General features: G+C 41.9%; 2 protein-coding genes across 8 annotated transcripts in view; both read right to left on the bottom strand.

Annotated features, from left to right (window-relative positions):
• tg (thyroglobulin) overlaps nucleotides 1-600 on the bottom strand; it is a 299968-nt gene extending 299368 nt beyond the window's left edge. Inside the window, exon 1 of the mRNA XM_048596176.1 lies at nucleotides 543-600. Coding sequence (XP_048452133.1) covers nucleotides 543-600 — 58 coding nt within the window. The remainder of the gene's footprint in view (nucleotides 1-542) is intronic.
• A 13379-nt stretch (nucleotides 601-13979) lies between these two features.
• phf20l1 (PHD finger protein 20 like 1) overlaps nucleotides 13980-27721 on the bottom strand; it is a 115617-nt gene continuing 101875 nt past the window's right edge. For 5 of the 7 annotated variants that reach the window (XM_048595525.1, XM_048595528.1, XM_048595530.1 and 2 more), the window contains 2 exons: nucleotides 19248-19425; nucleotides 13980-16031 (listed from right to left, as the gene is read on the bottom strand). In XM_048595525.1, the coding sequence (XP_048451482.1) occupies nucleotides 15889-16031; nucleotides 19248-19425 (321 nt within the window). In that variant the 3' untranslated portion in view covers nucleotides 13980-15888. Of the gene's footprint in view, nucleotides 16032-19247; nucleotides 19426-27721 lie in introns of those variants that run through there. The other 2 variants (XM_048595532.1, XM_048595529.1) reach the window with 2 other exon arrangements.

Genomic DNA, 27721 nt, shown 5'->3' with positions numbered 1-27721 from the left:
TGCAGGATGTGGAGAAATGTCATGACTACACTTTCAGTTATGAAGGAACCTGAGAAATTCTGATGAAGTGAAAGGTGAAATGTGAATATCACTGTCAGCCTTGGCTCAGTGATTGGTTTATGTGGCAAAATTTCAATCTGCATGGATGTGTTGTGGACCTATTCGCGGGAACCATTTGAGATTCCTTGGGTAGATTTACTGTCACCAGCCATTGGTATTGGTATTACTCTGAGTTACTGATGCCAAGTGGGGTAGGTTGTCCACATGAAGTCTTCAGCAGAAGGACAGAGAGATCTCAATATGTCAAAGTCTGATGACTTGAAATACCAGTTGCATTGACAGCATCGGCCAATCCTACTGGGTGAATACCGAATCCCATTGGCCATTGCCTGTGAAAAGATAAACTTGAACCCAGGTTACTCAAATTAGCCAAACCTGGAAATGGACAAGAGTAGATCAGCAGTCTTGTCAAACTATTTGCAATTGCTTGGTGTGAGCACTGGGGCTGAATCTTACATTTCTTTTGGCTAAATTCAAGTTACCTCCGCTGCAAGCTTTCTCATTGTATCTGACTGAACTTGCCTCATTACGACCTACCATGCCTCTAAGGTGCTTGTCATGTCCAATTCCAGCCCCATCTTACCATGTGCCACTCCTAGAAAAGCTCACCACTCAGCAGATATCCCATATGTCACTTGTGGCCACACCATCTTTTCCAGACAAGAACTATCAGTCTGGATTTGACCTGCATAGTTCCTGACATTTTCCTTAGGCATGGCAGACAGGAGGAAATCGTTACCATGCAGAGCCCATTGCACATGCCTAATTGCCCTTGAGAAGATGGTAGAGAGCTGCCTTCTTGAACTGCTGCAGTAAATGTGACATGTGTATATTCACAATACCAGTAGAGAGGGAGTTTCAGGATTTTGACCCAATGACACTGAAGGAATGACTTTATATTTCCAAGTCAGGATGGTGAGTGGTTTGGAGGGGAAGTTGCAGTTGGTAGGGTTCACATGTATCTGCTGCCCTCATCCTTATAGCCACTGTATTTAAACGGTGAGTCCAGTTCAGTTTCTGGCCAACGATAACCCCAGGATGTTGACAGTCATGGGGGCAGTGTTCAGTGATGGTAACACTATTGAATATCAAGGCAATGGTTCGATTCTCTATTGTTGGAACTTGCAGGTGCTGGCATACCCATATATCTGCTGTCCTCATCCTTCTAGATGGAAATAATCGTGGGTTTGCAAGATGCTATCTAGGAATCTTTGGTGAATATCTGCAGTGCATCTTGCAGATGATATGTACCACTGCTACTAAGTGACAGTGATAGAAGGAGTGGTTGTATGTGGATGTGGCGCCAATCAAGCAGACTACTTTGACCTGGATGGTTTCAAGCTTCTTGAGTGTTGTTGGAGCTGCACTCATTCAAGCAAATGAGGAGTCTTCCATCACAGTCTTGACTGATGCCTCGTAGATGTGGAGGTAACAGCTTAATGCTATTATTGCTGGACTGTTAATCCAGGGACACAAATAATGTTCTGGGGACCTGGGTTCAAATCCCACCGTGGCAGATAGTGGAAGTGGAATTCAATTAAAAAATCTGGAATTAAGAATCTAATGATGAACATTGTCGATTTTTGGAAAACCCATCTAGTTTTACTAATGTCCTTTAGGGTGGGTAACTGCCATCTTTACATGTGACTCCAGATGTGGTTGACTCTTAACTACGCTCTGGGCTTTTTTTTTAATTCATTCACGGGATGAGGGTGTCACTGGCTAGGCAGCATTTATTGCCCATCCCTAATTGCCCAGAGGGCAGTTAAGAGTCAACCACATTGTTGTGGGTCTGGAGTCACATGTAGGCCAGACCATGTAAGGATGGCAGTTTCCTTCCCTAAAGGACGTTAGTGAACCAGATGAGTTTTTCCAAGAATCGACAATGGATTCATGGTCTTCATTAGATTCTTAATTCCGGATATTTATTGAATTCAAATTTCACCATCTGCTGTGGCAGGATTCGAATCCACGTCCCCTGAACATTATCTGGGTCTCTGGATTAACAGTCCAGCAATAATACCACTGGGCCATTGCCTTCCCATAATGGATGGGCAATAAAATCCAAGGAATAAATAAAAACAAAATATGGTGGATAGGCATTGCAGGAATGAATTACCTACTGCAAGACTTCCAGCCTGCACTTGTAGCCACTGTCTTTACATGGTGAGTCCAGTTCAGTGTCTGGTCAACAATAAATCCCAGGATAGTAGTGGGGGTAATGTTCAGTGATGGTAACACCACTTAATGTAAAGGATGATGGTTAGATTCTCTCTTGGTGGAAATGGCAATTACCTGGCATTAGTGTGGTATTAGTGCCACTTGTCACTGTTCAGCAGAAGCCTGGATACTGGATATGCTTGCTGCATTTGTACATGGACTGCTTCAGTATCCGAGGAGTTACAATGGTTCTGAAAATTGTGCAATCATCGGTGAACATCCCCACTTCTGACCTTATGATGGAGATAAGGTCATAGATGAAGCAGCTGAAGGTAGTCAAGTCTGGTACGCTACCCTGAGGAACTCCTGCAGAGATGTCCTGGAACTGTGATAACTATCCTCCAACAAGCACAACCATCTTCCTGTGTGCCAGCTATGACTCCAACCAGCAGAGAGCTACCACAAGATTCCTATTGACTCCAGTTTTGCTACAGTTTCTTGATGCCACACTTGGTCAAACACAGCTTTGATGTCACTCTCACTTCACCTCTGGAAGAAATAAGGGGACCTTTTTTTTGCCCTCAGAGGGCTGTGAATCTTTAGAATTCCCTTCCCCAAAAGGCAGTGGATGCAGAATCTTTAAATATTTTTAAGTCAGAGGTTGATAAGTTCTTGACGACCAGGGGAATGGAAGATTGTCAGGGATATGCAGGAATGTAGAGTTGAGGTTAAAATCAGATCAACCACAATCTTATTGAAAGGTGGAGTAGCCTCAAAGGGCCAAGTAGCCTATGCATGGTCCTTATTCCAATGTTCATATTCCTTCAGAAAATGTGACAAAACTATTGGGAGAAAATGAAGGTTTCTTTTCTGATACTGAAAAATAGCTGGGTTCCTGTCTTTGCAACACCCGAACTCTTTTAAATAAACATGTTCCATGGCATTTGATTATCCTCTCACAAATTCAATGAAGATCAGGTGAACTCTACAGTTCCAAAAATCAAGTGTCTGTCAAGTAGTGGAGTTAAAAGGAGCACTGACGTATTTGTGCATAGGCACTTGATCTTTCAAGTTTTCTGGAGAATTTCGAGAGGATGATGCTCTTAAGTATTGCCGATTGTAGAGAAGCTGACGAAGGAGACCAATAACATAGCAGGCACAAAGACCCAGCTGGGGGTACATAGGATAAGGAGCTGAAAGCCTGTTTCTGTGCGAGGGATGTGGACAAAAGAGTCACATTGAGCAGGATAATGATGAGCAACGACAATGCACTGGTAAATAAGATATTTGGAAAGATGCAAAATAGTGAGAATGGTAGGGGAAGCAATCTACCTTAATGAAAATATTTGGGAATATAAACTGCAGTTTGGGGATTATTACCCAGTTAATAATTCTGTATATGAATGGCTTTCTCTTTAAGTACAGATTTTAAGACATCAGCAGCCATCCAGTATCTACTTTCCAATGAGGACATGCCATAGCAATCAGCAGAGATTGAGATTTCATCCTCCTAGTTGAGGGACACTGAAATCTATGACTCTTATTATTCAACCATCTAAAATCAGATAAATCAAGATCAAATAGGACCTTTAACTTAGAGGGCATCAGCCACACAGTTTGTATACCTATCACACCAGCACTAACCCTGAAATAACACTGACTGCAGTTTAATTTTTTTTACATTCATCCATGGGATATGGGCATCACTGGCTGGGCCAGCATTTATTACCAATCTCTAATTTCCCTTGAGAAAGTGATCATGCTTTTCACACCAAAATGTATAACTCCACATTTAATCATATTGTACTGCATCTGCCGTTTTGCCCACTCAATCAACTTGTCTAAATCACCTTGAAGGCTCCTTGCGTCCTCCTCATAATTCATTATGTTGTCCAGTTTTGTGTCATCAGCAAACTTGGTAATGTTTGCATTTTGTTGCTCCAATTTAGCTTCTGGTCAATGGTAATCCCCCAGGATGTGACAGTCGGAGATTCAGTGATGGCAATGCCATTGAATGACAAAGGACAATAGCTGGATTCTTGTTTGCTAGAGACAGTCATTGCCTGATACTTGTGTGGTGTGAATGTCACTTGCCTCTTATCAACCCAAATTTGGATGTTGTTCAGTTCCTTCTGCATATGTTCATTAGTGCTGTCACCAATTCTCAAGTCAGTTCTGCTGGAGCTCATTGTTAACATTATCAATCAATTAAACATGACCTTGATATCAAAGGCAGTCACTCTCACCTTCTCTCTGGAGTTCAACTCTTTTGTCTACGTTTGGATTAAGGCTGTAATGAGGTGATGAGCTGGATCGCACTGGTGAAAAACAAACTGGTCATCAATGAGCAGTTCATTGTTAAATATGTGCCCCTTGATAAACTGTTGAAACTGAGGCAACAGTAATCAGCTGCACTTGGCCTGTTCTTTGTGGTCAGGACAAACTTGGACAATGCTCTAAATTGTCAGATAGATGCCAGTGTTGTAGCTGACCTGGAACAGTTTGGCTAGAGGTACCGCTGGTTCTGGAACATACATATTGGAATGTTATCAAGATCCACAGACTTTGTACTCAGTACCCAGTGTTGGGTAGAATCAAATTGGCTGAAGCCTGGTATTTGTGAATCTGTAGACCTAAGGAGGAGGCCAAGATGGAATATCCACTCAGCATTTCTGAATGAAGATGGGCAACAATACTTCATTCTATATTTATTCTGATTTTCTGAGCCCCCCATCACAGAGGATGGAGACATTTTTGGAGCCTGCTCCTCCAAAGAGATGTTTAATTGTCCACCGCCACTCACAACGAAACGTGGCAGAACTGCAGAGCTTAAATCTGATCCATTGGTTATGGGATCACTTACCTCTGTCTATCACTTGCTGCTTATGCTGTTTGGCATGCAAATCATCCTGTTTGGGAGCTTCACCAGCTTGATACCTCAGTGTTAAGAGTGCCTGTTGCTGCTTTTGGCATGTCATCCAGCATTTTTCATTGAGCCCTGATTGATCCCCTGACTTGGTAATAAGGCAAAGAGGGAGACATGCTGGAAGTTAGCCCTGAGGTTACGGATTATGGTTGGAAGAAATTCTGCCAATGATTCACCATGCCTCATGGATGCACATTCTTGAGTTGCTCGATCTGTTTGAAATCTGTCCCATTTAGCACCGTGCTAGTGCCTCTCAGTACGATGGAGAATATCGTTATTGTAAGGATGGGACTTCGTCTCATAAGGATTCTCTGATACTCATACCTACTGATACTGAAAAGGTGCATCTGCAGCAGACAGATTGGTGATTATGAGGCCAAGTAAGGTTATCCATCTGAGGAAGGGTTACCGGACCCGAAATGTTAACTCTGATTTCTCTTCAAAGATGCTGCCAGACCTGCTGAGCTTTTCCAACAATTTCTGTTTTTGTTCCTGATTTACACCATCGGAAGTTCTTTTGGTTTTATGAGGTTATCCTGCCTGTTGGTTCCCTTACCGCTTACCACAGACTCAATCCAGCATCTCTGTCATACTGTCACAGAGTTATACGTTGGAATCTTTTTGGGATCTGAGTAATGTGGGGCGATGGCAAGGTTTTGGTAGTATTGAACAGGGTCAGTCAAGACTGGGAACATCTTATTTAATTATTTATGACTTTCACAAGCAGCGTAGTGAGCTTCTCACTCAGTAGAGGCAAATTGCTAATTAAGGGGGCTTATTGCTTGTTAAATACCTTCCTGATGTCCAGAGTCATCTCATTAATATTCAGCTTCCTCTCTTACTAAATGCACCAAACAGGCTGGACATCAACTAAGAGTGGATACCTAGCAGATTCAGCTCACTGCTTGCTTTGAACAATCTCCATATTGGATACTGGGCACCAAATCTCAGGACGCACTCCATGGACACTGGCCAAATGCACCCATGTCCATGGATATTGGCATCTGATATATGCCAACCTCCAAGAACTCTCATGACACATCTGCAACACACTTACAGGACACTTCTACACCTTAGACTGAAGCAGCAACTATTGTTGTAATGAAGTCATAAGGACACTTTGCACACAGGGACACACACCCAGCTCATGGATTGGACCAGGCTGCATCTCAGCCCTGTTTGCTTGCTGTCTTAGTGCTCACTTACTCTGAGCTCACAGCATTCCTACTTGCCTTTTTGCACTTTGCCTCCTTAGCCAGAGATACCAAGCTCCAAGTACTATTGTATAGTCGTGCCATTTAACACAGGAAGTGGCAGGAAGCTTGCTGTGGTTAAGGGGAATAGCTTTGCCTCAGTGGGGTCCTGGCACAGTAAGTCAAGGACAGCCTCCAATACCAGTTCACAGGCTTGACGCAAAGTCAGCCACTCAGGGCAGTCAGAGTCAGGAAGCCCTCCCCACGAGCAGCCCACCATTCGTCTTTAGGAACATAGGAACAGAGTACGCCATTCAGCCCTTTGAGCTTGTTCTGCCCTTCAATGAAATGCCTTTGCTCAATAAAAATTTATCCATCTCAGGTTTAAAATTAACAACTGATCCTGCATCAACTGCTATTTGTGGAAGCGCTCCAAACATCTACCACCCTTTGTGTGTGGAAGTACTTCCTAACATCTTTCTGGAGCTGTGTGTCCCTAATTCTCAGACTACGCCCCCTAGTTCTAGTGGAAATATTTTATCCTTATCTGAACCGTCTTTCCCTGTTAATACCTCGAAGACTTTGATCAGCTCACCTTGTTGTGGGCTCTTTTCCTCCTGGAATAAGATCAAGGTAGACATTGTGGGAGAAGAAAGTGGGTGGCACCCCCCAACTTTTACAGTTGGTGCATGTTTAGAGTGAGGGTAGACAGTGCAGATGGTATGCGGGGATGGGGATGTCAGGGTTTGGAGTGAATGACAGCGACTGAGGGAAGAGGTTGCAGGCAGTAATGAGGGTGGCAGAGCATGAGTCTTGATTTTTTTATTTGATTTTGATTTGATTTATTATTGTCACATGTACCTAGGTACAGTGAAATGTTTTGTTTTGCATGCAGTACAGGCAGGTCATACCATACAAAGTGCGTAAGGGTAATAGAATAGTGAGGAATATAATGTTATGGCTGCAGAGAAGGTGCATGAAGAACGAGGTCAACAGTAAATTTAAAATTGGTGAGGTCCATTCAAAAGTCTAATAATTGCGGTGAAGAAGCTGTTCTTGCATCTGTTGGTTCGTGTGTTTAAGATTTTGTATCTTCTGCTTGACAGATGAGGTTGGAAGAGATTATAACTGGGCTGGGAGGGGTCTTTGATTATATTGGCTGCCTTTCTGAGGCAGCGAGAAGTATAGATGGAGTCAATGGATGGAAGTTGGTTTGTGTGATGGACTGGGCTGTGTTCACAACTCTCTGTAGTTTCTTACAGTCCCAGATCAGTTGCCATACCAAGATGCATCCAGATAGAATGCTTTCTATAGTACATCTATAAGATTTGGTAAGAGTCTTTACGACATGCCGAATTTCCTTAGCCTCTTGACGAAGTAGAAGCGTTGTTGTGCTTTCTTAACGGGGTCACATCAACGTGGGAGGTGGTTACAGTAGCTGAGACAGAGTGAATGTGAGATATTAGAGACAAAAGGTGACACTTACACTGGCAGAGTGGAGAAGGTCATTGACCTTCTTTGTATAGTGCTGGGCGTTCCTCCAGACATTGAGACCCGCTTTAATGTAAATGGCAACCTTAGACCAAGCTGGAATGGTTTACTGTTATGGTATCCACTCCTGGTCCTTGGATAATAGTGGGGGCAGATGTCAGGAACCATGCAGGGCATCTCCGGACTGATAGTATTTGTCTGGGTGAACAATTGGCTTTTAAAGATATAAGGGATGCTGATAAATTCTGGGATATCTGCTATTGAGCTGAAATCAGCGCTCCAGTTAAGATGGGCCAAAGTCATACAGAAAACATAGGGAGTGTTGGTATTTAATAAGGCGTATTTGGCAAAAAGTGGCAAGAAAACCCATTAGGTTTGCACGAAAATCCCTCCAAAATCCTTGTCACAACTTGTAAAGATTCAGCACATAGAGCTTTACAGCAAAGAAAGACATCCTTCAGCCCATTGTATCTGCATCTGTCATTAAGCACCTGGACTTGGCCCATAAACTTGTATTCTATGGTATTTCAAGTGTTCATCTAAATACTTCTTAAATGTTGTGATGACTGCCATTTCTGGCAGTGACTTCCAGATTCCCATCACCTTCTAGTTGAGAAAAAACTTCCTTAAAACCTCCTGCCCTTTATCTTAAATGTGTCCCTGGTAATCAATACCTCTACCAAGGGGAAAAGTTTCTTCCTATCTACTCTGTACGTGCCCCTCAAAATTTTTTACACCTCAATCAGCACCCCCGCCCTCTGCCCTCCACACCCCCGGGCCAGACTCCTTGCTTTAAGGAAAACAACTCTCCTATCTAGTCTCTCTTCATAGTTGAATTGCTCCAGCCAGGTAACATCCATAAGAATCTTTCTGCTTCCTTTTCTAGTGATCCAAATCATCTGAATCATTTATATAAATGAACACAGGAGATATGGTTAGTAGGTTTGCAGATGACACAGAAACTAGCAGTGGACAGTAAAGAAGTTTACCTCAGGGTACAACAGGATCTTGATCAGATGGGCCAATGGGCTGAGGAGTGGCAGATGGAGTGTAATTTAGATAAATCTGAGATGATGCATTTTGGAAAGGCAAATCAAGGCAGGACTTATACATTTAATGGCAATGACCTGAGGAGTGTTGCTGAACAAAGAGACCAGTTCATAGTTCCTTGAAAGTGGAGTCACAGGTAGAGAGGATAGTGATGGCATTTAGTACATTTGCCTTTATTGGTCAGTGCTTTGAGTATAGGAGTTGGGAGGTCATGTTGCAGTTATACAGGATATTGATTAGGCCACTATCGAAATTGTGTGTAATTCTGGTCTCCCTGCTATAGGAAGGATGTTGTGGAACTTGAAAGTGTCCAGAAAAGATTATAAGGATGTTGCCAGGTATGGAGGGTGTGAGCTATAGGGAAAGGCTGAATAGGCTGGGGCTATTTTCCCTGGAGTGTTGTTAACTGAGGGGTGACCTTATAGAGGTTTATAAAATCATGGGGGCATGGATAGGGTAAATAGACAAGGTCTTTTCCCTGGGGTTGAAGAGCCCAAAACAAGAGGGCAGAGGTTTCGGGTTAAAGGGGAAAGATTTAAAAGGGACCTAAGGGACAACATTTTCGCGCAGAGGGTAGTGCATGTATGGAAAGAGCTGCCAGAGGAAGTGGTGGAGGCTGTTATAATTACAACATTTAAAAGGAATCTGGATGGGTATGTGAATAGGAAGTATTTAAAAGGATATGTGCCAAATGCTGGCAAACGGGACTAGATTTATCTAAGGTATCTGGTCGGCATGGACAAGTTGGACTGAAGGATCTGTTTCCAAGCTGTACATCTCTGTGACTCTAGTGTAATCACATCCTTCCTAAGTGAGGCCATCAGAACTGCACCTAGTTTTCCAGCTATGGCCTTGACTAATAATAGCAAATGCCCTAATACCTTCTCAGTCACCATTTCCTCCTGTTCTGTTACCTTCAAGGATCTATGGGTGTGCTCACTAGGTTCCTCTGTATTCCCTAATGTCCCAATTTACTCTGTTGCCTTATTTGTGCCTCCCAAAAATGTATCCACTTTTCAGGATTAAATTCCGTTTGCTATTGTTCTGCCGATCTGAACAGCCTATCTTTTAACCTGCTACTGATCCACTCTTGATGACGGACATTGAAACTTCCCGCCCAGAGTATATTCTGTGTCCTTGCCACACTCAGTGGATCCATCAACATAAAGGAGAACAGAGGAGGGCAGTGGATGAAAACCAACATAAGGTTTCCTCGTTCACGTCTGACTTCATGCCATGGGACTTCATAGGGTCCAGAGATGATTTTGAGGAATCTCAGGGCAACTTCTTTTGGTCTGTTTACCACTGTGTTGGTGGGACAGGATATATCTAGGGATGGTGATGTTCTATCTGGAGTTTTGTCTCTTATGTATGATTGATTATGACCATAGCAGGCTATCGCTTGACTAGTTTGTGGGACAGCTTTCGCAATTTTGGCACAGACCCTCAGGCATTACCAAGGAAGACTCTGCAAGGTTGACGAGGTTGTTGTAATTTCTAATGCCTTGGTCAATGTTGAATGGTCCATCAGGTTTCATTTTATGAGATTTTGCAGCAATTAGATAACACTCAATGACTTACCAGGTCATTTCAGAGGGCATTTAGGAGTCATCCAATTGCTGAGCGTCTGGAGTCACAAGTAAGTCAGATAATACTACACCACCACTCATCTGGTGTTTTAGAGCAAACACCAAAAAGGTTTCAAAAGGGATTCTATAAATGCAATTTCTTTCTTTGTTTCTTTCCTACTTAAATAAAGCAGTGGCCTAACAGTAGAAGTTAGCAGAATAAATATAACAGGAGGGTCAATGACCTCAACATCAATGATACATTAAAAGTGAGTGGTTGGTCCATAGCAGAGGTCTAGAAGTCACTGTTGGATCACTGGTTAAAATAGAAACTTTAATCACATTTGAAAGTACTTGGTCATACTCTTGTAGTATCTTAACCTACAAGGCTGCACACCAAGTGCTGAAAAGTGGGATTAGGCTGAACAGCTCTCTTTCGGCCAGCACAAGGCTTATTGGTCTCCTCATGTGTGATCAATTTAGAATTCTTTGAAAACATTGATATTAATCTCAACTACAGATTCAGTGCCAATGACACGAACATGTTGTGGCATCCCAGGCGAAATTATATTGCAATGAAAGGACTTGCATTTGCTCTCTCCTTTCAAGAACTCAAGACAACATAATTATAGTGCTTTATAGCTACTGTACACTGTGTTCATCATCATAAATACCGAATGTCTTCCTGGTGTATTTGATACCAAGTTGTTTTAAGAAAGTGTTGAAGATTCAAGCAGCATTCTAGGACCTCAGCACATAATGTAGGTTTATATTCCAGTGAACTATTAAGGAAATAATAGATTGCATAATGCTACCATTATTCAAAGGTATAATTAAACTGCCCTAGCTACCACATTTCAAAATAATTCAGTATATACAAATTTTTTTGAGATGTTTCTCAGAGATGTTATCCAGGGTATATTATAATTTGCAGGGTTCTTTTTTCCTTTTATGCTGTTCTGAAAATAAAGCTTCATTCTCAGAAGATGGACATCAAATTGGCAAGATCAGCTTTTATTGTCTATCCGAGGATAAGGGGAAGTTGTAGAGCAGTGGTAATATCGCTTGAGAAGTAATATAGAATCATAGAGTCAAATCTCATCATGGCAGCTGGAGGAACTTAAAGTTAATTAATTTAAAATATCAGGAATTATGAAACTATCAAAGATTATCAAAAATAAAAAAAACACATTTAGCTTGCTAATGTCTTTTAGGCAGTGAAATGTGCCATATTTATCTGCTCCAGGTTAATGACTTTAGATCCATAGCAGTACGATTAATTCTTAACTGCTGTTTAATATAGAATATCAGCCACTCTATTCAAGGGCAGTTAAGACTGAGAAGTGCTGGCTTGTAAGCAATGCCCACATCCTATGAAAGGATAAAAGGTAGTGAGCTTTCTTCTTAAAATCTCCGAAGTCATTGTGGTAAAGATGCTCCCTCAATTCTTTGTTAGGAAATTCAAAACTTTACCTCAGATGATGAAGAATGAGCATTATGCATCCCAGATGGATTGATCAGTGACTTGAAAGGGAAACCACAGTGATAAAGTTAATGATAAAGTTAATAAAGTGCTGCCCTGTCCTTCTAGATGATATGCATTGTGGATTTAGGCTGAATGAAGCAATGGCAATTTTTCAAGTATAAGGTGTGGTCCAAACTCAGCCAGAGTACCATGGTGGTGGTGGATATGCATAAGATGGGGAGTGAGAATATACACAATTTTGTCTTGGAGGGCTTTAAGCATTTTTAATGGTGTTGTAACTGTACTCATCTTTCAAAGAGATCATGGCTGATCTGATAATCCTCAACTCCACTTCCCTTCTTTATCCTCATAAGTCTTGATTCTTTAATGATTAGAAATCTGCCTATCTTGAATATGCTTAGCACTCCAGCCTTGGCAGCTCTGCAGTAAAGAATTCCAAAGATTCATCACCAGAGATATAAAAAAATCCTCATCATGTCTGTCTGAAATGCGCAACTCCTTACTCTGAGATTACATCCTCTGCTATTACACTCTTCCCCCAAGGGGAAACAATCAAGTGCTATTATTGCTAGATTATTAATCCAGAGATCCAGGTAATAATCTGGGGAATGGGTTTGAATCCCATCATCATGACAGATGATGGAATTTGAAAATTCAATGGTGAATCTGGAATTAAGAGTGTAATGATAATCATAAAACTGTTGTTGATCATCAGAAAAATTGTTTAGGGAAGAAATATGCTATCCTTACTTAATTTGTTTTACACATTACTCCAAACTCTCAGCAATGTAGTTGACTCTTAACTGCCCTCTGGGTAATCAGGGATGAACTATAAATTCTGGCCTAGCCAGTGATGCCCACATCACATGAATGAATATTACTTTTAAAAAGAAGTCTCCTCTCTTCTTCTAAACTCCAACAAGTACAAGCCCAACCTAAGCAACATTTCTTTATAAGAGACTCTCCATAGCATAGTAAACCTTCTCTGGGCTGCCTCTAATGCCAGTATATCTCTTCTTAAGTTAGGAGGAATCAGGACTCTGCAGTATTATGCAAGTTGTCTGACTAGTGCCTTGTACAGTTTTAGCAAACCCTCTCTATTTTCTCATTGAAATAAAGGTCAAGATTCCCTTATTCTTTCCTAGTACCTGGTGAACACTGATGCTAGCATTTTGTGATTCGTGCACCAGGATCCCCAAATCCTTCTGTATTGAATCGTTCTGCAGTCTTTCACCACTTCAGTAATACTTAATTCCCTTATTCCTTGTGCCAAAGCGCATAACCTCATCTTTTCCTACATTCTATTCCTTTCTGTAGAAAGCCTAGCCTCCAACCTGGACTTAGTATCCATGACATTTTCTTGTGGTAGCTTGAGCTTTAATTCTGGTCAATGGTGACTCCAACTCTTCTGAATATTATCGAGATACCAAAAATCTCTGGGGTATGATGTTCAGTTTTCTTTTGTTGGAAATGGTCATTATTTGGCCGTTGCAAGGCATAACAGGCACTTGCCACTATCAGCCCAAGTCTGGATGTTATCTAAGTCTAGTTGCATATGGGAAATGGACTGCCTTGTTACCTGAAGCATTGCACATGGAGATGAAAAGTAAGCAATACTAAAAGTACTGTTGTGTAATGGAATGAAGCTCATTATTGAGGAATCTGAAGACAGTTCAGCTTTGAATATTATCCTGAAAAAATTCTGCACAATGACCTGTGGCTTAAATGATTCATCGTCAAAAACTTCATGCATCTTCTTGTGTGTCAGGTATGATTCCACTACGTATTACAATTGTTTGATTAGTACATATTTCTGCTTGGATTGTGGAAACACATAATCAGTAATTGTCACTGCTTCCTTCCGACCAACAGCCCTAAATGTCCAAACTTCCTCTTTACTAAGCTTCCTCCCCAGCAGTGTATTGAGTGCCCAAATGTATGGAGCAATTCTTCAATGTACCTCCAAATTTAGATTGAGTAGGAGACTAATGGTTTCAGATTGGTGATGACAGCCATTGCTACTGAATAGGACAACAGATGTATTCTGCTGCTTAAATGTTTATTGTCTTTTTTTTTTAATTAAAAAACACACCATAGTGAATTGTTTTATACACAGAAATGAAATGAAAAGGGGAGGAACTTCAGCTGCCAGAACTTTATATATATAATGCAAATATACACTTTTTTTTTGAGATATACATTTTGTTGACACACACCCTGATGGCAAATACATCTGCCTGGCGCTCAATTCACTTTTGTTATACCTCATGTGTTTCTGAACAAGAGCAGCTGAGTGTTCTGAGCAGATTAAAAAAAAAAAGAGACCCATATAAGGTAATACTGGATTGCCTTATAAACGGATTTTGTTTGCACAGCTTGCAAATTTCATATCTTTCTTTTAATGTAACTACACTAAGTCTGTTGTACCGACATGGCTACAGATACCGTTCCCAGTGAACCATTTCTGGTGCAACCAGACGTTGACAAGTCTTCCTGGCTTTCTGTGCGTAAACTCCCAAGTTAATACATTTTCCTCACTCCACCTATTTTGAACGTCCTCAATTTTAAGCACCATTTTCAGAAACAAGTTAATTATGGGTATACAAAACACGTGTTTCAGGATGAAAAAGGATTCAGGGAAGTCAACAGCCAGATAAATGAATTGTGTTTGTATATTCTTCGACCTGCCTGTGACCGAGGAAAGAATGATGGAGTGTCTGTGGAGTTTGGAGTTACTTTTTTAAAAAGTAACTTGGGCACATACAGTCTTTGAACATAATAACCTCTCGGTTATGTTGTTATATCAGACAATAGCATACAAAACTCATGGTGGAGCTCAGGTCTTTACAAGTTGCATCCACTTGGCAAAATGATTTCAGATTAGGAGGGGTTTACAGACTGAGGTCTTCTGCAATACTGCACACCTCAAATTGTATTTTCACTACTGTCAAGTTTCAAGTTGTTTTCTAATTGTAATGAGTTTGAGAGTGTTATACAGCAATTTAATATCTCAGACTGTGGCACTAAGACCGAAGGATCTCTCAATCCAATTTTTGACCAGAAACAGTGGCCTCAACGAAGGTTCATTTATTCTACCTCTACCGCCCCGTCCACCTCTCAAAAAGCCAGCACATTTCAATATATTTCATCCGGGTTTCTTTTTCTCTCCATAATACGCAGTAAGTACTGTGTTGAGAATTCATATTGGAACTAAGGTTTGGCTGCTGGGAGCTGATGGAGAAAGGAACTTGTATGTCCACATTGCAGGAATAAGCAGCTCTTTCCAAACTGTTCCTGGGGTTGACCATGTAAGTAGTCAACTATCACAAAGCACACAATGAATATCACTGCAGTGATTTAAAGCAACCTCAATTTCAAACGCGTAAGCTGATCATCTCTGCATTATTTCACTGCAATCAGACTCAACTGAGGAAACTGTCGTTTTCTAGCCTATGACTTCAGGAGTTGCACTGTTTTGAAGTAATTCCAGCTTCTGTGATAACAGATGCTAGATTCAGTTACTCCTAATCACAAAATGCTGTTGACCAGTCTGTGTTATCTTACATACACTGCTCATTGAGTAGCCAAAAGCCCTTCCACAATGTTATTGAAGAGTTTCATGATCAGTTGCGAAGGAATGTGTGCACACTTGATCAGTGATTATAATACTCTCTGTACTGTATGCAAGTGCTCACAAAACAATGGGGCTACTTTATGCTGCAAGTGCTATGAATGAGAGAGAAGCTCTGACTTAAGCCTGATGTAGGATATCTAATCGGCCATTTGCTTTTCATTCCATTTCTTCCTTTCTTGTAAGTTGTTGTTAGAACTCAAATCCTTCTACACTCAAATTGTAGAATCATTAGCTTCTCAATGGTTCCAATCCACTGTGTGCTTTTCAATCCATTCTGTTCTTTTTCAGTCTCCCTCCCTACTCCACCAATTCTGGTCTTCCTAGAGAGAGCAGCAAGTTGCCATTTGCTCCACCTTTCCCAAGTCTGTCAGGAGTTGTTTGATGTGGCGTTTCAGCTGTGGGAGTCGTGCAAGTGGTTCTGGTGGCTCAAGTTCCCCAGAAAAGTCCAACCAACTTTCCAGAACTAGGTGATTGAGTGGGAGAAAACAAGAAAAAAAGAACAAAAACTTTGTTACAAGTTCAAACAGTGTCAAAAATACAAAAGGGAACTTACATGATTGGTTGGGAAGATATGATTGGTTTAATAAGGGAACATTCCTCAGTTAAATATTTTTAATCATCTTGCTTTGTGGGAGTTGTATCTAAATATAAACACAGAGAGAGTGAGGCCACTACAGATTTTACACTTCTACTATTTACCATTTTACTATGTGCTACAAACCACAGCTAACAAAGGGAAATCCCAAAGTGTTCTTCAAGCACATCTACAGTGAAGTGGGGCTGGTTGGGGACCCAAAAAGGGGATTTACACTTAAAAGCATGAGGTATAGTTGAGATATTAAATAAATTTTTTTGCATCCAACTTTAACTATGAGGCAGATGCTACCGAAGCCATGGTGACAGAGGAGGAGCCTCAGTCACTAAAAGGGTTTAAAATTGATAAGGAGGAGGAGATAAGCTATCCGTACTTAAAGGTGATAGGCATTTGGACTAGATGTGATGCATCCAAGGATACTGAAGGAAGTGAAAGTAGAAATTGATGGTGCAACGGCAATAATTGCTCAATCTTCCCTTACAGAGGACTTAGACTTAGTTGCAAACAAATGTTCAAAAGGATGCAAAGATAAGCCCGCAATTAGAGACCAGCCAGATTGACTTCAGTGGCTAGGAAACAATTATTTGGGATAGAATTAAAAAGTGGGATTGATTCAGAAGAGTCAGCATAGATTTGTTAAAGGGAAAAACATGTCTAACTAACTTTCCAGAATTTTTTTGAACAGCTAGCAATGAGGGTTGATGAGGATAAAGCCGTCGATGTGTTTCATTTAGATCTCCAAATAGAGCGCCACAAAACAGACTTGAGAGAAAAATTAAAGGTCATGACAGGGACAGCGGCAATATGGATACAAAATTTACTGAGAGACGGGAAACACACAGTAATATCAATGGGTATTTTTTGGGCTGGAAGAAACTTTGTAACGGAATTCCCCAGTGGTCACTATCGTAAACTTTGTTTTTCCTGGATTGTATAAATGGTCTAGATCTCTGGGGAATTCCCTCCCTAATAGCATTGTGGGTTTACCTACAGTACATGGACTGCAGCAGTTCAAGAAGGCAGCTCACCATCACTTTCTAAGGGCAACTAGGGATGGTTAAGAAAAGCAGTCATCAATGCCCATGCCTCTGAAGTGAATATAGACAAAATCATGAGTACATAGCAATTTGATAGAAGTTTTCATAATCATGAGGGGACAGAGTAGATGGGAAGAAAATGATCCCATTCATAAAATCAGCAAGAACTAGAGGACACAGATTTAAATTATTTTGCAAAAGAAGCAAATGCGAGGTGAGAAAACTCCTTTTTGTTCAGCAAGCATTAAGATATGGAACACAATGCTTGGAGGCATGGTGAAGGCAAGTTCTAATGAAGCATCAAAGAGGAGATTGGATGATTATTTAAATAAAACAATTTGCAGAGTTATGTGGAAAGGCAGGAGATTGGCAGTAAGTTAAAATGCTCCGGAGCTAGTGTAGACACAACAGGCCAAATGGTGTCCTTCTGCATCATAACAATTCTGAGATGTTAATGCTGAGTATAGTCTTTGTGTGAAACATAATCTAATTCTCATTTTAAGGAATACAATTGGTCCTAATTTTATACAATACCTTTTATTTGATATTATTCATGGAAACTGAATGGGATTTTGAGGAGCAGAGTGGGTTGGAGTGGACACTACTTTTTTTACAATTCAGGGAGAAATTAAATTAAGACATGACTGAGCCACCACAAGGGGTAGGTTACTCTTGTAAACCAGGTCAAGTTTACACAAGCAATTAAAATTATAAATATGGACACGGTAATTTAACATGCAAGATGACGACATTTGAAATGGCATTGAACACAACTGCGTTCTACTCTGATGTGATGCAGAATATTTTTTCTCACTGATTTAGTACCACAATGAAACAAACATCATGGGCATAGGAGCAGACTATTCAACACCGCAGTCTTGTTCTTTCATGGCTGATCTGTATATCAAGTCTGTTTTGTCACCTTTGCTCTATATTCCCCTATATCCTTATCAAAACAAATTTAGCAATTTCATTGCTCCAACTCATTTTTCGGAGTGGATTGTCTTGGATTAATATTTAACCAGAGCGTTTTTTTTAAAAATTCCATCACAGGATGCGAGTGTTGCTGGCTGGACCAGCATTTTTTGCCAATTCCTTGTTGCTCTTGAGAAAGGTGGTGGTGAGCTGCATTCTTGAATTGCTGCAGTACATTTGGGGCAGTTACACCCACAATGCTATTGTGGGGTGGGGTTCCAGGATTTTAACCCAGCAACATTGAAGGAGTGGCAATATATTTCCAAGTCTGGATGGTGCATGGCTTGGACAGGATCTCGCAGAGTACGGTATTCCTATTTATCTACTAGATAAATAGATGACAGTGGTCATGGGTTAGAAGGTGCTGACTTTGAAGCCTTAGTGAATTTCTGCAGTGCAACTTGAATGGTGCATGATACAACTGTTATCATTATAATGATACAATGACACTGGACTCTTAAATTTAGGAGATAAAGCAGGCACTTAGAACTCTCAATGTAATCAGGCTGAGTCAACTTGGTTTTGAGAAAGTATAATCATGTTTAACTAAATTGTTGGGAGTTTTTTGAGGATGAGGATAAAGGTGAACCTGTGGATGTGCTACACCTAGATGTGCAAAGGTTTTAACAAGGTGGACTACGTAAAATAAGGGCCCTTGGTGTATGGGGTAACACAACCGCATGGATAGAGGGTTGGTTAGCTAACAGGAAACTGAGTAAATTTCAGACTGACGGGATGTGACAAGTGGAGTTCCACAAGGATCAATGCTAGGAGCTCAATTACATACAATTTATATCAATGACTTAGAATTAGGGGACTGTATGGTAACTAAATTTGTTGATGACACAAATATATGTAAAAAAATGAGTTGTGAAGAGGACATAAGGAAGAACGATAGCAAGTGAGTGGGCAAATATCTGGCAGTTGGGGGCAAAGGCAGGATATGTACATGATGCAGAATCAAATGATCATCTTAGCAAATGGTAGAGCAAGGTCAAGATGCTGAATGGTTCGTATTTATATGTTTGTATGTTAAAAGAAAATGATAGAAGCAGGACAGCGCTGATTTTACCATTCAGCTCTTTCTCAATGAAATCCATTCTGCTGTTTACTTCGTTCTGCACAGCCTCAATCTGGGTCAGCAGGTTCAGCTGCCATGGGAACTGTGGGTTGACATGGCCCTCTCTTGCCATTCCATCGCAGTCACCATCATTTGAAACAGTCACTGTCTCTTTAGTGCCAGTAGGCCCCTGTTATTAATGCAGTGATAGAAAACCAAAATGTTATAATGCAGTCAATTATTAATAGAAGACTTAGCTCTGTTCAAAGAAAATCCATGATGGCAGCCCTCTGCAGCAAGTGTAATGGCAGTCAGCTGACCTCAAAAAGCAGCACATGACGTGAATCAGAGGGGATATAAAGCGATATGATAATCTGAATGTACATATTACATCACTTTCCACATTGTTCCCAGGTTTGATTGCAGATTTGTGCTGAGATAGTCAATATAATGTTGTTAAAGTTAGCCTAAATACCTTAGATTTCAGACTGAAAAGTTAGCTAAGGTTAACGCCTATCTAACAACTGCTAAGTGGATGCCAAGTGAGGGCAGAGTCATGCTAGGCTTTGAAAAAGACAGCTGCCACTCAGTAATCATAGTTGAAGAATGGGCATCTGAGTCTGGCACCTGCAGACAGTGTGTTAAATAAGGTATTATTTGGATTGTAAACTGTGGAGTAGATTGTATGTAAAAGGTGCATTAATAGAGGGAAGATAATGGCTTAGTGGTACTATCAGTAGACTAATCATGCAGCAACAGCTAATATTTTGGGGACAGGGGTTCAAATCCCATTGCTGATAAATTAGAATTCTGTAACCATCTGGAATGAGGAATCTAATGATGCCCATGAAATCACTGTCAGGAAAAAAAACCATCTGGCTCATTAATGTCCTCAGGGAAATAAATCTTTGCCTGGTCTGACCTCCAATTGACTCCAGACATACAGCAACGTTGTTGACTCTCAAATGCCCTCTGAAATGGCCACACAAGCTACTCAGTTGTTACAATCACTACAAAGCCTCAAAACAGAAATGAAATCCCTGGGATGTGTTGTCGAACTGACAGACCTAGGGGTTCAGGTTGATAGTTCCTTGGAAGTTGCATCACTGGTAGACAGGGCGGTAAAGGCGGCGTTTGGCATGTTTGCCTCCATTGCTCAAACCATTGAGTACAGGACATCATGTTACAGTTGTACAGGATGTTACTGAGGCCACATTTGGAGTACTGTGTACAGTTCTGGTCACCCTGCTATAGGAAGGATATTATTAAATTGGAGATGGTGCAGAAAAAATTCACAAGGGCGTTACTGGGACTGGAGGATTTGAGTTACAGAGAGAGGCTGGACAGGCTGGGACTTTTCCCTTTGAAGTGCAGAAGGCTGAGGGGTGATCTTATAGAATCATGACAGGCAAAGATGAGGTGAATTGCAAAAGTCTTTCCTGAGGGTAGGGGAGTTCAAATCTAGGCGGCATGATTTTAAAATGAGAGGAGAAAGATTTAAAAGGGACCTGAGGGGCAACGTTTTCACACAGAGGGTGGTGTTTATGAGAAATAAACTGCCCGAGGAAGTGGTAGATGCAGATATGTTACAACATTTAAAAGACATTGACAGGTTCATTAATAGAAAAGTTTTAGAGGGATATGGGTCAAACGCAAGCAGGTGGGAACATGGTTGGCATGGATGAGGTGAGCCAAAAGGTCTGTTTCCATGCTATATGACTCTATAAATTGGACAGACCACCTGGTATCGACCTAGGCACTAGAAATAACAATGGCAGAAACAGCCCTGTCAACCCTACACAGTTCTCCTCGCTCAAGTATCAAAATTGGGAGAGCCGTCTCACAGACTAATCAAGCAAAAGTCTGACATAGACATACTCATGAACCAATAAAATATCCCAGACACCATCATCACATCCCTGGATATGTACTGTCCCACTGGCAGGACAGATCCAATTTGGGAGACTTTAAACTAGTAAGTGGTGTGTGGGGGGGAGCGGGTGGTGGGGAAGACAGTGGGAAACGAGACAAGTCTGAGGATGGTACGGTAGAGAAGAGGAGCAAGTTAAATAGTCAAGACACGCAACAGCAATCCAGAGAACAAGGTAAGTCTGATAAATTAAACTACATTTATTTCAATGTAAGAAACCTGACAGGTAACCCAGGTGAACACAGGACACGGTTGGGAAAAATGGGACTGGGCTATCATAGCTATTTGAGAAACATGGCTCAGGGAAGAGCAAGACTGGCAACTTAATATTCCAGGCATAGACACTATACAAAGGATAGAACGGAGGGGGGATTGGGGGCAAGAGACAAGCGGGAAGTGCTGTTTTTGGTTGTTTTTGGTTGAGGATAACATTATGGCTATACTTAGGGAGGATATTTCTGGAAGAACGTCCAGTGAAGTTATCTAGGTGGAACTGGGAAATTGGAGAAGGATGATCACCTTACTGGGATTGTACTATAGACACCCCCAATAGACAGCGGGAAATTGAGAAGCAAATTTGTAAGGAGATCTCAGATAACTAAGAATAATAGGGTTGTAATAATTGGGGATCTTAACTTTCCAAACATGGACTGAGACTGCCATAGTGTTAAGGGCTTGGATGGAGAGGAATTCGTTAAGTGTGGACAAGAAAATTTTCTTATTTGGTGTGTGGATGTACCTACTGGAGAGGGAAGAAACTTTACTTTCTCTTGGGAAATAAGGCAGGGCAAGTGACTGAGGTGTCAGCTGGGAGCTCTTTGAGGCTAGTGATCAAAATTCTATAAGTTTTCAAACAGTCATGGAAAAGGATAGACCTGATCTAAAAGTTAAAGTTTTAAATTGGAGGAAAGCCAATTTTGTCAGTATTAGGCAAGAACTTTCAAGAGTTGATTGGAAGAGGTATTCGCAGGCAAAGGGATGGGCAGAAAGTGGGAGGCCTTCAAAAATGAAGTAATGAGAGTTCAGAGACAGCATGTTCCTGTTGGTGCGAACGGAAAGACTGGTAGGTTTAGGGAATGCTGGATGACTAGTGAAATTGAGACTTTGATCTCAAAAAAGGAGGCAAATGTGAGGTATGAACAGCTGAGATTGAGTGAAGACGTAGACGAGTGTGAGGACAGGAAGAGTATACCTAAGAGGGAAATCAGGAGGGCAAACAGGGTTAAGGAGAATCCAAAGAGATTCTATAAAGGGAAAAGGAGTAACTAGGGAGAGAATAGGGCACCTTAAAGATCAGCAACACCGCCTATGAGTGGAATCGCAGGAGATGGGTGAGGTACTAAAGGAATATTTTGCACCAGTGTTTACTGTGGAGAAGGATATGGGGGCTACAGAACTTGGGGAAATGAACAGCAATATCTTGAAAAGTGACCATCTTACAGAACAGGTGGTGCTGGATGTCTTAAAATGCATAATAGTGGATAAATCCCCGAGACCTGATCATGTGCATCCCAGGGAAGCTAGAGATTATTGGGCCCCTTGCTGAGATATTTGTATCACTGATAAACACAGGTGAGGTGCCGGAAGACTGGAGGTTGGTTAACGTGGTGTCATAAGAAAGGTGGTAAGGAGAAGCCAAGGAACTGGTGAGTCTGACATCAATGGTGGGTAAGTTGTTGGAGGGGATTCTGAGGGACAGGATTTACATGTGTTTGGAAAGATAAGGACTGATCAGGGAGAGCCAATATGGCTTTGTGTGTGGGAAACCATGTCTCATTAACTTGATTGGGTTTTTTGAAGAAGTGACAAAGATTGATGAAAACAGAGTGGAGGACGCGGTCTATATGGACTTCAGCAAGGCTTTCAACAAGGTTCCACCTGGTAGACAGGTTAGCAAGGTTAGATCACATGGAATTTAGGGGAACTAGCCAATTGGATACAAAATTGGCTTGAAGGTCAGAGGCAGAGGATAGTGGTGGAGTGTTGTTTTTTGGACTGGAGGTCTGTGACCAGTGGTGTCCCACAAGGATTGGTGGTGGGTCCACTGCTTTGCATCATTTACATAAATGATTTGTAGGTCAATAAGAGGCATTGTTAGTAAGCTTGCAGATGACACCAAAATTGGTGGTGTAGTGGACAGTGAAAAAGGCTACCTCAGAGTACCCCAGGACCTTGATCAGTTATGCCAATGGGCCGAACAGTGGCAGAATTTAATTTAGATAAATTTGAGGTGTTGCATTTTGCAAAGGCAAATCAGGGCAAGGCTTACACCGTTAACGTTGAGCCCTGTAGAATATTGATGAGCAAAGGGACCCAGGAGAGCAGGTGCACAGTTCCTTCAAATTGGAGTCACAGATGGATGGGCTGGTGAAGGTGATATTTAGCACACTTGCCTGCAATGATCAGTGCATTAAGTATAGGAGTTGGGATGTCACATTATGTCTGTACAGGACATTGGTTAGGCCACTTTTAGAACAATGCATTCAATTCTGGTCTCCCTGCTATAGGAAAGATGTTGTTAAACTTGAAAGGGTTCAGAAAAGATTTACAAGGATGTTGCTGGGATTGGAGGGTTTGAGTAATACAGGGAGACTGAAAAGACTGGAACTATTTTCCCTGGAGTGTTTGAGGCAGAGGGGTGACCTTGTAGAGGACTATAAAATCATGAGGGGCATGGATAGGGTGAATAGCCAAGGTTTTTTTTCCCAGGGTAGGGGAGTCCAAAACTAAAGGGCCTCGGTTTACGGTGAGAGGGGCAAGATTTAAAAGGGACTGGAGAGGCAACTTTTTCACACAGAGGGTGGTGTGTGTATGGAACAAGCTGCCACAGGAAGTGGAGGAGGCAGGTACAATTACATCTGGATGAGTACATAAATAGGAAGGGCTTAGAGGGATATGGGCCAAATGTTGCAAATGGAACTAGAGCAGTTGGCGTAGACGAGTTGGACCAAAGGCTCTGTTTCTGTGCTGTATAACTCTATGACTCTAAGCGATGGCACAGTAAGGAGGGAGTTGCCCTGGGTTTCCTCAACATTGACTGCCAACATCATGAAGTCTCATGGCTTCAGGAAATCTCCAGCCGATTACCACATACTGTTCTCCCTCGGCTGATGACACTGCTTCTCTATGTTGAACAAACTTAGAGGAAGCACTGAGAGTGGCAAGGGCATGAAATGTAATCTGGGTGGGGACTTCAATGTCCACCATCAAGAATGGCATGGCAGCAACATACCTGATCTTGCTGGCAGGTCCTAAAGTACACAGCTATGAGAATGAGTCTGCGGCAGGTGATGAGGAATTCAATAAGGCGTAAAAACTTTATCGACCTCTTCTTCATCAATCTGCCTGCATCTGTCCATGACGGTATTGATAAGAGTAACCACTGCATAATTCTTGTAGAGTCAAACTCCTGCCTTTACAATGAGAACACCTCACATTCTGTTGCGTGGCACTATCACCGTGCTAAATGCGACAGACTTTGAACAGATCTAACAATTGAAAACTGGGCATCCATGAGGCGCTGTGGGCTACCGGCAGCAGCAGAACTGTACTCCAACACAATCTGTAAACTCACAGCCCAGCATATTCCCAACTCTACAATTACCATCAAGCCAACGGATCAACCCTGATTCAATGAAGAGTGCAGAAGGGCATGCCAGGAGTAACACCAGGCATAACTAGCAATGAATGATTGGTCAACCTGGTGAAGCTACCAAACAGGCATACTTACATGTGAAACGGATCAAGCAGAAAGTGATCGACACAGCTAAGCGATTCTTCAACTAACGGATCAGATCTAAGCTCTGCAGTCCTGGCATACCCAGTCGTGAATGGTGATGGACAATTAAACAACTCACTGAGGAAGCTCCACAAATATTCCGATCTTGAATGATGGGAGAGCCCAGCACATCAATGCAAAAGATAAGGCTGAAGCATTCACAACAGTCTTCAACCAGAAGTGTCGTGTGAATAATCCATCCTGACCTCCTCCAGTGGTTCCGAGCATTGCAGATGTCAGTTTTTAGCCAATTCGATTCGCTTCATGTGAAATCAAGAAACAGTTGGAGACACTGAAGACAGCAAAGGCGGTGGACCCTGACAGCATTCCGGCAATAGTACTGAAGCCTTTTGCTCCAGAACTTGCCGCTCCCCTAGCCAACCTCTTCCAGTACAGTTACATCACTGGCATCTACCCAACAATGTGGAAAATTACCCAGGTATGTCCTGTACACAAAAAGCAGAACAAATCTGACCTGGCCAATTACTGCCCCATCAGTCTGCTCTTATCAGTAAAGTGGTGGTGTTATCAACAGTGCTATCAAGCAGCACCTGCTCAGTGACGTCCAGTTTGTTCTGCCAGGGCCACTCAGCTCCTGATCTCATTACAGCCTTGGTTCAAACATGGACAAAAGAGCTGAATTGCAGAAGTGAGGGGAGAGTGACAGCCCTCTACATCAAGGCTGCATTTGACTGGGTGTGGCATCAAGAAGCCCCAGCAAAACTAGAATCAATAAAAATCAGAGAGACAACTATCTGCTGGTTTGTGTCATACGTGGCACACAGGAAGATGGTTGTGGTTGTGGTTGTGGTTGTTGGAAGTCGGTCATCTCAGCTCCAGGACATCTCTGCAGGAGTTTCTCACGGGAGGGTCCCGTCTTTAGCTGCTCCATCAGCAACCTTCCCTGAATCATAAGATTAGAAGCAGATATGTTCGCTGATGACAGCACAATGTTCAGCACTATTTGTGCACATACAATAAAACCTGGACAACATCTAGGTTTGAAAAATGGCAAGTAATATTCGTGTGACAAATGCCAGGCAATGATCATCACCAATAAAAGATAACCTAGCCACTGTCGATTCAATTGAATGGCATTATCATCACTGAATCCCGCACTATCAACATCCTGGGAGTGCCAGACCAGAAACCGAACTAAACTGAACTTGCTGGTCAGAGGCTAGGAATAGTCCAGCGAGCAACTCACCTCCTGATTCCCCAAAGCCTATCCACCATCTACAAAGCACAAGTCAGGACTGCGAATTAACGCTCCCCACTTGCCTGGGGTGAGTGCAGCCCCAACAAAACTCAAGAAGCTTGACACCATCCAGAACAAAGCAACCCATTTAATTGGCACCACATCCACGAACATCCACTCCCTCCACAACTGACGCACAGTGGCAACAGTGTGTACTGTCTATAAGATAATATAAGATGTACTGCACAAAATTCACCAAAGATCCTTCAACAGCACCTTCCAAACACACAGCTACAACCATCTACAAAGATCTAGATGCAGATACATGGGAACACCACAACCTGCAAATTCCCCTCCAAGCCACTGATCATCCAGACTTGGAAATATATTACTGTTCCTTCACTGTCGTCAGGTCAAAATCCTGCAGTAACAGCCAATAAACAGCAAAGGATCTACCTGCAGCACATGGACTGCAATGCTTCAAGACATCAGCTCACCACCATCTACTCAAGGATAACTTGGGACGGACTAGAAATGCTGGCCAGCCAGCGACACCCATGAATCAATTAAAAAAAGTAAAAAAAATCCCTTGGATTTGTCCAGCTTGTCAAATATTGTCAAGACCTATCAAGAAGTATTGTAAATTGTCGACCTGTCAAGACCTGAGACAACTGTCAAAATATGTCATTTTTTTTTTTAAAAAGAGTACCTTTCAAAACAGAGTACAATATTCAACATTGAACTTTAAATAATAGAACATTATCTTTTTTCCTGCATGTGTAGGTTTTTGTGGACGTAAGGCGAGTGAGCATGATAGCACAGAAGGAAAAAGTGATGGGTGAAAGTAGGCAAGAGTTTGGCATAGGCATATGAGGGATAGGTAGAGGGGAATAGGTTGGCTTAAGAGCATGAGGAACTGTAGCAAAGTGATGGACGGCATTAGGTGGCATGGGTTGAACTTGGGTAGTTGTGGGATGAGGTGAATCGAGGAAGTATTGTGAGGGATAAGGGATGAGGGCTGGAAGATTCTTTTATATTTTATTTTTTATTATAACTTTTGGCCAGGGTTCTGGAGTCCCGAGGCAGACTTTCCACCCAGTCACTCTCTGGAACTGGCAGCATCCTTAGCTCCTCCTGGGTCACCTGGCTTGGCTCCTAATCCAACCCATCCCACTGACCAAAAATGGGAAGTGAGAGTTGCCACTTTTATAGGTCAGGTTCAGAGAGCTGAGATTTCTCCTGCCTCTGTGCGCATAACCTGAGAACAACAATCAGGACCATCTTGATGGAGATGGTCTTTTGTGCAGTGTAAATATTACTTGTCACTCACCAGTCCAAGCTTGGGTATTGTCCACACCTTACTGAAGGTAGGCATGGACTCCTTTATTATCTGAGGAATGGCAATGGAGCCAAGCATGGTGCAGTCAGCAAACAGTCCTACTCAGACCTTAGATCGAAACAGGCCTTTTGTCAATGCTGGTGTTCATGCTCCCCATGACCTCATGAAGGTGTGAAGGTCATCAAACACCATTTGAGGCAATGTTTCTTTATGTGTAATAAAGCTGCGCAGCAAAGGCATC

Source organism: Rhincodon typus, chromosome 4, assembly GCF_021869965.1.
Source record: "Rhincodon typus isolate 14 chromosome 4, sRhiTyp1.1, whole genome shotgun sequence".
NCBI classification, from domain to species: Eukaryota; Metazoa; Chordata; class Chondrichthyes; order Orectolobiformes; family Rhincodontidae; genus Rhincodon; species Rhincodon typus.
This window is presented reverse-complemented; position numbering and strand designations above follow the sequence as displayed.